General features: G+C 41.4%; 1 protein-coding gene across 15 annotated transcripts in view; it reads left to right on the forward strand.

Annotated features, from left to right (window-relative positions):
- Positions 1–4,900, forward strand: part of LOC111243548 (uncharacterized) — a 38,582-nt gene extending 33,682 nt beyond the window's left edge. For 10 of the 15 annotated variants that reach the window (XM_086978422.1, XM_086978414.1, XM_086978415.1 and 7 more), the window contains one exon: positions 1,300–2,461. In XM_086978422.1, coding sequence (XP_086834548.1) covers positions 1,300–2,047 — 748 coding nt within the window. In that variant the 3' untranslated portion in view covers positions 2,048–2,461. Of the gene's footprint in view, positions 1–1,299 lie in introns of all 15 variants that reach the window. The other 5 variants (XM_086978423.1, XM_086978425.1, XM_086978424.1 and 2 more) reach the window with 1 other exon arrangement.
- Positions 4,901–11,285: the final 6,385 nt, after the last annotated feature.

Genomic DNA, 11,285 nt, shown 5'->3' on the forward strand with positions numbered 1-11,285 from the left:
AACAAATGTAACTATTCGGGTTTTTCAGTGGGAGGATAAATGTATATAAGAAAGCCAAATGAACAAGCTTCTGAGGAGTTCGCTAACCAGTTGACGGCAATGAAAGGTCGACATGTTCTTTTCGTGCTCATGACTGCAGACGTCACCCAAGAAAAAGTGATTCTCCTGGGATTATTATACAATAGCGGGTTATACTGTCCTAAGTAACCGGTAGATCTGACCGAAAGTTTGTACTAGGTTTTTACATCAGTGTGTAACGTATTACCTCGCGGCTACCCTAAAGACCTTCCTCAGGATCTACTCGGTCTTGCATTGCAACTTGACGCATTTTATAGTGACGGCATGTCTCGTTTTGATCAGACACAATACAACGTATTTGGTGCTTTATGTCTTCACGTTGCAATCTAATTTATGTCTGCTTTTCAAAGCAGTGCTTGCTATCTAAAGTTGTACTATATATATGTTAACAACAAAATGCTGAAAACTGGCTCCTTGTGGGAGACTAAAGATTGTGCGGCCTTACGTCAGTAATCTTACAGTCCGTTATGAGCCAGCCTGGCCGTTGTAATACAGTGTCTATAAAATGGTCTAATCCTTTCCCGGGGCCTACATAATAAAGAAAAAATCCACGGAAGCAATAGAGGCCAACGCAGGCAGATACACTGTCGCTAGCCGCCCGGAGGAATTTCCCTTATGCCGTCCTTGAGATGGCGGTTGACTAAGGCAAGGCGGGTTTTCTTCTTCCGACTGCATCTTTTGAATTGCGAGTGGAAGTAGTAGCAAGCAGGGTCTAGATTTTAGGACAGGCCACCGACCTTGACAATATTTAATAATACTTGAAGCATTGGCTGGTTTCGGGCTATTTACAGGCGCGTATGCGTATACTTTCTGCGGAGTATAGCCGCCTGCATTACGGCCTGTACACGCGAGAACAGACATGGGCTGTGGCGTACGCAACGTTAACATGGCATCGCTGTTTGTCGTGTATGATCTTGTGTAGGAGCACCGTCCTTATAGACCACAACTTTTCCACCGCGTTTCTGTCTTTCTGCAAGTACACTTGTATTAGCAATGCTAAAAGGAGATTGTCAGGACCTCTTCTCCACTAATACGTGCTGGCGTAGCTGTTGTCTTTTTTTCCTTTCCTTCTTTTTACTAAACTCTAAATCAACCCGGCCATGGTCATTCTACTTAGCCATCAGCGTCCGTGTCGCAAACAGATTCTAATTCCGCTTGCGCCGTTTGGTATCGACTGGCTTCGTGACTCTCTTTCTTTTCTCTTTTTTGTTTTGCTTACAGGCAGTCGTTCTGGCGTTCTCCGAGAGTGATTTTGATTCTTATGCAGATTGCCGTAGTAGAATACCTGTTGCAGTTGCAGGCCTCCCGAGTGCCGACGAGGCTTTTCCCGTACGTTGACGCAGACGACGTCGACGGGAAAAAAGCTGCTGCTGTCATACTTTCGTCAGTTTCTTCGCTCACTTACCAACGGCCAGAAACGTCGCGTAGAGCTAATGCTAAGAGGGACAACAAAGGCGGCTCGACCACTACGCCCGTGATATACGATAATGTAACGCCTTCACTAGCAGCAGTGTCGTTAGCGTCGGCCTGGACGACGCCAAACGCCAGTCTAAATCAAGGCTGCAACTGTATCCAACGCTACCTTTCTAATATTACTACCACCAGTATTGTCATTACTACAAACCTTAAAACACGAATACCATTGCCAAGTAGCAATCGTCCAATTTTCTTAACTAATTCGTCATTATCACCGATTAATATCGTCAGCAGCAACTTCTTATCGTCACTGGGCATGCCATGCGGCCCATTGACACCGACAGCTTCAACGGTATCGGCAATAACCCAGTGTAGGACCCTACGCATTGTCGCAATTACTACCGCGACCAACAAAAACACAGCTACCATCATTGCTCCTATTGCCGGGTTAAGCAACGTAAATAAACCTAGTAACTGTAAGGCAGCACAGTACCTAGTCTTAATCGTAATCGTAGTAGAAATAATATTGGTAATCGGAACGGTACTAGGATAAAAATTATTAATAACGGTCGTTCTACAAGCCATTGTCGCCGAAATCATCCGCAACAGCGCCAGCGTCCATTTTATCAACATCCGTATCGCAATCGATATCTTCATCATCGCTACTATCACCCTCACACTCATTGAAGTAAGTAACGAACGTTAAAGTACATGTCTCTGATGTCCACAACGATACAATCACTACTGCCGCTGCTGTCGCCCCCACCGAATCCAGTTTCAGTCCCGCAACTCTGCTTGTCACGGCCTTAGCAGCCACGGTCACCAGCGAAGATTCGGCCGCCGCCGTCGCTGTCCGCACCAACAGCTGCAGTCTCAACAGTGACAGCTGCTGCGCAAAGGTAGCATTAGTGAGCAATCATCGAAGTACTAGCGCGAGCCGCTGTTGCCATTGAGACTAAGAAGCACATGATGAGCAGTCAAGAGGACTCATCATCGCAAGAGTCCGGCCCGTCACAGAGCGATCTCCTGCCGCGCGCAGATTGTTCGTTGCGAAGAAACGGCGCCTTGTCGGAGGGGGTGCCCCTTAGTGCCAACGACCTAAATAACTCAGCTTCTGTCGCAACCAACGTCGACAAGAAGAAAGCTACGCAGCTACCTGTTCCCTCGATCTACCGCACTAGACATTCGGTGGCGTCTGCGCCCGACCTGGAGACGATCATCGTCACCGAGTACTCGGTGCCACTCACCAATGCCCACAAAGCGCCTGCTGTTCTCCAGCCGTTCAACGCCTGTCGCCCACTCGCCGTACTGCTGCGATTCCGAGTTGCGCAGGTGGCGTCCGGTTTCTGCACGTTTCTTCTCGGCTGTTCGGCGTTGCTTGACCGCGACACTCGACACGCGCTTTTCGCAGCCTGTATCATCGGCCTGCTATGCGTGTTCTGTACGGCCATGCATATCGTCGACTGTCGGCAGAAAGGCCCGCAAGGCCTACAGTACATTTTCCCCGGCATGCACGTCACTCTTGCCGTGACACTCACAACGATCGGCGTGATCGCCTGTCTCGTCACGTGCGTCGTACACGCAGCCAGCACAGATAACCGCAATGTGTTCAAGTTGGCCGTCTCGCAGAGTGTCGCATTGACGCCATGGCTACTCGTTGAGATGGCGACGATCGCATTGCGCGTCATGTGGGCCCGACGTTACATCAGCTGACCGTAACAATATCTGACGTACCAAACGTTGATTCAACAGACAGGAAGTTACTATAGCAGCAGAACAACAGGTCACCACAACAGCGGGCCGGACAGAGCTAGCAGGAAACGGTATCTGCGACTGCCGCACTGGGAGCGCTTACCGCCATAATGTATGAGATGATAGAAGAATGAGTATGCGCCGCTTCAATAAAATATGGAAGCATTGAAGCGGAAAGGTGAACAAAATAAGGATGGTGGTAATGACGGTCGTATAAATATATACATGACGAATAGTACGAGATATAAATAGGTGTGATGGCAGAAAGTAAATGAACGGGAAAGTGCGTGAAAAGGAAACAAGTGGACGCCATTATAATGAGAATGATAGAAACGATGAGATAAACAAACTTTGTACAATACTGTACATTCCGCTTTATGATGATTTGACGATCGGTAAAAACGGTCATAGAACGCAACATGATAAAAGGTTGTACAAGCTATAAGCTAAAGCCAATGGCAGCGATAATGAGAATGCAAAAAAAAAACCGACCTTAATATAGCTAAGACTACTGTGTGGTGACTGAAAAGAGGTCAAGCGTCCGCATCTCTTTTGATTGTGACATATTCGCGATTATGTTAATGTACAAACATGGTAGACAGATAAACAAGTCGACAACGAGACAAGCAGAAGACAGTGAAAGGTCCACTGGATGAGAGAAGGGGCAATCCCGTATCGAATAACTTTTGGCTGAATCTTTATTTCAGACAACAGAAAACAAGCGGAAGTGGAGGAGACAAACGAAGATAGAAAAAACGAAAGCGTTGGGATTTATCATTATCATACACATATACACAGCATAAACGAATAATGTTTACTGTTGTCATTATCGTAAAAAGGAAAAACAATTTTCGAGCGTATATTAGGTTAGTAACGTAAATGGCGCTCATGGGCCCATATCTCGCGCCGATGCTGTTCGTACGATTCATGTAAATACAGAGAAGCGAACATAAACGAAAATTGAATTGAGCCACCTAACGGCGCTTATAGCTTTCGTATACAGCGCGATGAGAAGAATACATGAGATATCGTGTCATTTTTTTTTTTTTTTATATAAACATCGAAAACAGCGCCAAATAGGGCCACAACGTCTACTTTGAAAAATTTCAAATTTCCCGCTGTTCGTCGATAGTGTAACGATTTTTTAAATCTTAGCTAGCAGGTGTGGCATTTAGCTTTTGGATATTGCCAGGACACCTCAAGGGACTGATAGAAAAATTAAAAGAGACGCGCGTAATTCAAAATGTTTTATGCACCCGATACGTCCTAAGTTGCTTCACCTGACTAAGACCGACTTGGGCGCTGTATCTGATCTCTTTTGCTAATATTTTGTCGGCAGGAAAGTTGTCAAATGCAGATTCGTCGTAAAATGACCATCTGTTAGTAGTAGATTTCCGAAAACATGTTTATGAAACGACGTTCTCAATGGAGACATCTACGCGTATATTGGAAGCAATCCCTGTATGATGATTATTCGAATAATGATTAAGACGATGTAAAGTTTACTAGAGGTACTGCAGTAGAAGTGTACCACCTGGTGGATTTTTTTTGTGAAGAATATGAAACTAGAAATCGAACGCCAGAAATGCCAACAGAATTATTAGTTGTGCGTGATATAACTTTGGAATAAAGCCATTTTGTCAATGACATGAAATTCTGTGTATTATCTTAGACATATAGATTTTTATAGGTACTTGTTGTTATGGTGATACAGAGGAAATATATTTACGATTATACGCAGGCTTTGAACAGACATAGTACATCTTGTTTCTCTCTTTCTTTCATCTTTTTTCGAAAATAAATAATAACTAATAAAAAATCATGAGGCTCGCGATCCTCACCGAAAGACTGGCAAGCATCCTAAATAATCTTGCAGGCACCTGTAGGAGCGGAGTAGGAACGGTGAAGGCATTCTGTTGAGATCAAAAAGGATATAGTAGTAGACCACGGATTCAGAGGTTAGCTTGCAAATGCATATATACTCAACCCGTTTATAAGCGAATTTCTTGCTCTTGGATCAGTCACTTCGAAAGTGCTTAGACAAAATACATTTTCCGTAGATTCTTTTCAATCTGAAAGAAAAGGTGATAGATATTGCGATCTGTTTTTATTTTCGAGAAAGGCAGGGAGCATCCCTGGAAGGACGAGCGCTTGAAGCGGCAATGACGTGCCGTAATTAAATTGCTGGTGGCTGACAAAGGAACACAGCAACAGCATCGGCTACAACAACGCACCTTTGCGTCAATTTCCACCAGGCATTAGGCGTTCGCTTAGAGAAAAGATTGGCTCGTTGTAGTGAGATGAGCTGACATTATTAAGGCGTGACGATGAATCAAGTTCTATTAAGTTGTCTCGTAAGCAGTTGAAAAGTTAATTGCGGCAAAGATTTTTTATTTTTGCTATCAAAGATCGCTACAATAAGCGATCAGAGCGGAAGACATCTCACTTCCTAATATAGCTTTAAGGAAACTAACCTCGGATTCGTTGTACTCAAGGTATAAACAACTCTGTAATGTAAAACAAGCCGAACAGTTGCGGGTTAACGAATAACCTTTGCAAGAAATAGATGATGAACATTTAGGTTGACTAGTTTTTGACGGTTTCACAAAAACATTTTCTGTTTTGGAGGCATTTCATTAGTAGAACTTACAGCTACTGCATATCGTCAGACAGTAAAATGGATGCATAGACTTATACACCGGGAAGCGAGATTAGCGTCTGGAATCAGAATTTACACCTAAGGGGTATCTGTAATTATGGTATTATGTAATGCAAAAAGAAATATTCAAGTGACTCTTTCATCTGGTGCTGCTGTGAAAAATGTTTTCACTCGTTTGGCCCCGACGACGAAACATGTTTACCTCTTCCTAAGCCTAGACATCCTTACAACTGCTTAGGTTGACAATCTCACTGTGCCTTAGGAATGCTGCACCTTTCTTCTCCTGTGTGTGTTTGCGAAACATATCTACTTTGAGCTCATTTCTGTCGGCGCTACATTTTTGCAGGCTGATGCGAGTACATTGAGAGGTTTACGTAGCTTAGCAACTATCAAAAAATCCAACAACTTTTATTTTTAACAGTCGTCCTTTTCTCGGTTGGCCACAGGATCATTTTAGCTATTCAACCCATACGCTTTGTGGAGCGTATGTCGTTAATCATTTCCTTTACGAACATATTTGGCATTGACAGAGCTGTCAAGGGTGGCCAAACATGTTTCTCCGTCAGGCCAATTTTTGTCGTCTACATATAACAATAATATATTGAGTCAGTTCTTTCAAATTAATCAATTGCTCCGCCAGAAACTGACCGTGTTTAGCTTTTTAAAACTAACGAATTCGTTCTATGCGTTTTTCGTAATTTATGTACGACTATCGTTTCTGCAATCTTATAATCGAAGCTAAAAAAAAAAGTAGCGTTTTTTGATTGCAGTAACTTGTGTGACAGCTATTGCTATTATGCATACAAACGAGAAAGCCAATATATTACTTCTTCGATAGTAGCATCAAGCGTTTTGCACAGTGTCTTTCTACCACTTCTGATCTAGCTAAACATGAACCGCTATCCGTCAAACTAACGTTTGCGCCTGTTTTGCATTGATCCACATTTACAGACGTCGTTGCTTATCAGAAACGTTTCGCTGATCAATAAATTTGTTTTACGCTTTTACGTTATCCAAAGCTCTAAGAAAGGAGTAGTTTGATCTCCTAATATGTTCTCATCTTTCAGCCGGAAAGATAAAAAAAGGTCGATTATCTAGACATGACACTGTTTCTTATGAATTTCAAAAGCGGCTGGCAGATCACCGAATCGGTTGCGTTGTCGAGGCACCCTCGTGGACTATCCACACTATCTTCAGACGCAAGCTGACGCTCCCATAAGCCCAGACGCATAAAACCCTGCATTAACGTAAGTGGCATAAAGGCATCGATAAAACCCAATTGTTTAAATTATTATATTAAAGCAATGATAATGCCAACGAAATGAAGGGTTGGAGTGCATGCTTCGAATGATGCAGGTACATTCATTGATAGGTTGATTCATGATGGCCTGATCGATTGTGCAAGAAGCTGCCTATATAAAATATCGTATGAAGAATAGCTCAAAGTTTTATATACAACGCATAAGATTTTTTCGATAGCCTAAGCCAATAGCACGGCAGAGTAACAATAGATTCTATCTAGGATCGTACTAAAATAAGGTAGAACTGGAGGAAATCGAGGAGGCATGTTCAATGAGGACTGGAAGAGCCGAGCCTATAAATGAACTATGCTTCACAAATTTGCCCTGCTTTGGAAAACGACGGGTGCAAGCATCTCGATGAACGTTATATAGTGAGAATGAAAAATTGTTATATGGCATTCGTATACACACCATAAAGCCATTTGCACTTCTTCCAAGTTAGCCTCCCGCGGTAAGCATGCATATGCATGAATGCATACATATGAAGACGAGGATAATCACTTCTGGGCCAGCGACAAACTAAGTTTATTTAAAAACAAAGATATGCATACTTTGTCTGAAAGATTTGATCAGTTAGCAAAGGCCAATTTATCTGAGATATCTCGTACGCGATATTGAGAATCGCATGCTGCATACTCATCATAGCGGCCCGGTAGCCACGGAAAGCCCAGTCCGTCCATGTTCCTTGCGGATTCAAAATCCAGCATTACAACAAGATCAAAGACAAAAAAGACGATCATTAGACCGAAAGATCAATCGCTGGGGCCTGCTTTAAAGATGAGAATCTGCGTTAACCTGATTATTGGTGATCCAAAAGCACGATTCTCAACAAGAGAAATGCTAAATAATATAGAATTGTTAGTTAAAACCAAAACCCGAACCACTGCCGTCGATTACAATGAAGAAACTGGGCTTTGAGTTTTTAGCACTTCAGCACGCGGCAGATAATCGTTCTACTGAACGCTTTTATGTAACGCGGCTGGATACGATTAGAAAAGTAATATACGTTCTGCACGTTGAAAAAAGTCGCTTTTTTGTTTATGTTTTGAATTCTTCGATTTACATGTGCTGTCAACGTTAAGTTTGAACTTGACTTGAAGTTAATTGGTAATGTTCAAAAAAAATACAATCATCCCACGAGTCTGCGAAGTCAGCTTTGCTCGACCTGTTTGTCTCATGTCAACTGAATTCCGACTGATATACGTTTGTGTTCGAAAACATACACGGATCTTTTACATCCGAAAGCTTCCAGGGTTACAACAAGGCATACTTGAACCCGATGATTGATTTCGGTTTCGAAAACCGAAATCAATTATCGGTATTGGCGGTACGTGTACACGCGTCACAGAATATTTTCTAAATAATTTCATACGTAGTATAAAATTTTTCTTCACGTCTATTGTTGCTTCGTAATTGTATTTAAAGGTTTCGTTGAGATGAGTATATGAAAACAACGGCAAAACTGGAAAATGCTTGGATTCATTTACTACAATGCGCTTATTCTAACTAATAGGATAACTTTTGGCCATCTATTATAAATTACGTATGTTCTACTAAGTGCTCTCATAATGTTGAGTAAATAGTCTTTTTTTGATATAGGCTTTTAATAAACACATTACACCATTGTGTTTTTTAAGTAACGATAACGTTAATAACCGCAGAAATAATAGTCTGACAATAAGATCCACGCAAACTGACAAAAAACAGGAGGTAAATCATAGACCTCGATCGAGAATGTGCAAAGCGCTGAAACAGAACGTAACCAAATGCCATTCCGTATATATTCGGTTTGATTGTAGTAGATAAAAGATATAGTCTCATAATCCTTAATATGGAGATAATATAAATTGCCATCAATACACCCAACTGTTTACTCCTTAAAAGCCTCAGTCTTGGAGTTCCCAGCTCAAATCCTTAAGGAGGTATCGTCACATATTTACATCGATCTTTCGTATAATGAATTCCGTTGAATTCTCGGTAATCTGGGATTATATGTTGGATTATTGTTTAAATAGCTTTCATGTTGTAAACCATTTTAACTCGTAGAAAATGAATACCTTTCATAATTGCTTTAAAACGTCTAATGCGTCAGTCTAAAAATAGGACGACTTTTATACATAGACGACAAAATTACAATGGCCACATAAACACAGACCTGTCTACGCTATAAAATGCTTGCAAGGCCATAGCAAGCATTTCATGATTTCCAAACCATAACTGTTCATCTTGCGGCCTGCGGGCAGCGTAGGCTGATACGCTACCCACATCTAATAAAATAACGGTCATCATCATAAATGACAACGCACTTTTTAAAGGAGTCCGTGGGAAACGAGATTACGTAGCGAACGGAAATTTCTCGACCCAATTAAGCGTTGTATATAATTTAACAACGATTCGCCACTAACGTCACACCATTGAATATTTTCATTCAGACGGGTCACTGTAAATATATTCAGTTATAATTGTACTGTTTAAATTTACGCTTATGTATATATCGGTTCTTTCAAACCACATATTTTCGCCATCGTATATCGGGTCTGTATGCGTTCGATGTAAGTAAGAGTTCTAAGGAAAGGAACACGTGCCAAGAACAAAAAGTTGCTTATTCCTCACGAGCATGTTTCTTGTTGGTGCGGCCCTAGTGTGTCATAAGGTTCTAACAGCCGTTAGCCTCATACGCTGTAAAACTTCCGAATTCAACTTTATCTTCTGAAAACTACTGCGGTTCAAGGACAGCGTGAAGACGTTTCAACGATTATTCGAAGCAAAACTTGAAAAAAGACGTTGAGCTTCTACGTGAGCTATATCAACGAAGAAACTACGGCGAAGTCAGTTACTTCACATTTTTGTCAAGGCTGCACTTGGACTATTCCTTTCAAATTCTTAAAAATACTACTTGACAAACTTTTACACTTTCAGAAGTTATATAATGCATTATACTGTATGTTTAATTTTTGGTTCTATGAAATATTTTCGCCCAATTTATATTAACTATAACTCCACTTGTCTATAATTGATCATCTGTAGCCCGGATAAGTTACCCGTCTTATACAGACTCAAAGTTCCCAGATAACACCCAGAATACAGTATGCGTTTTTTAAATTAGACAAGCAATGCTGTGTTTTATAATCGTATATTACAGTGAGAAATGACAATTGTATCATTTTCTAGTTGTTTCAATGAAGACATCCTTGAGAAGTCATGTTTTGAGTTGCTCAGACACGTCCCACACTGAGAAGTGGCTTCTGGCCTGCAGGGCCGGCCGGTTAAAACTCCTTGGCTCTGTTTAGGCTCAACTTCTACAACTTCAATTTTAGACTAAATTACGTTTCTGGGGCGGTTTACCGTTTTGACGAACAACGCTATTTCTAGTTTATGACGATGGTGACTCATAATTTCACCATAGTTTGTAGAACAATGTAATAAGCCTCGCATTTAATGATATCGTCCTTCTAGAAGAGCCGTGCCGTCATGACTTCGCTGTTGCTAAGTTGCTTCGGATCTAACCACAAATAAAGGATTCCATACTAAAGATAAAGAAACTATTTTCCTTTAAGTATTTAATTTTTTCAATGATAGGTCTTCTGTCGTTGGTGAAAGATCCGATTAAAATATGCTTAGGGTTATTTCAAGCCAATGGATTGCAATAAGGTTCCTTGGCCGTATACCATCTGATTCACAGAATATAACAGATGAATTCGGAGTACGTATATCTGAACCGCACGAAATGCTTGTCCTTCACTTGATAGCCACCAAAGCTCTAAATCGAGAGCGCAAAATTGTTACTACTACACTTTTGTTTTTCTGATGACTTTTTGAGCTTTCAGGCGTTCCTTGCTATTTTGCATTTTTCGTTTCAGAGTTCGAATTGTTTCTTGGGTTCTTCAGAAGCCGCGATAGTAGAAGCAGTAGATACTATCTCGTTCAAGCAGTCAAACAAGTTTGTAGCTGTCCGTACGATGCTTTTGACGTAGAGGCTGTTTTCGGGCTATACATAGAATACGATGTTGCGAATGTGGCCATGGCTACAGCATGATGAGCAAAACACGTTTTTATTGTTATGGCCATTCGACTTATAA

Source organism: Varroa destructor, unplaced genomic scaffold (genome assembly GCF_002443255.2).
Source record: "Varroa destructor unplaced genomic scaffold, Vdes_3.0 BEIS01000001.1, whole genome shotgun sequence".
In the NCBI taxonomy this organism is placed as follows: domain Eukaryota; kingdom Metazoa; phylum Arthropoda; class Arachnida; order Mesostigmata; family Varroidae; genus Varroa; species Varroa destructor.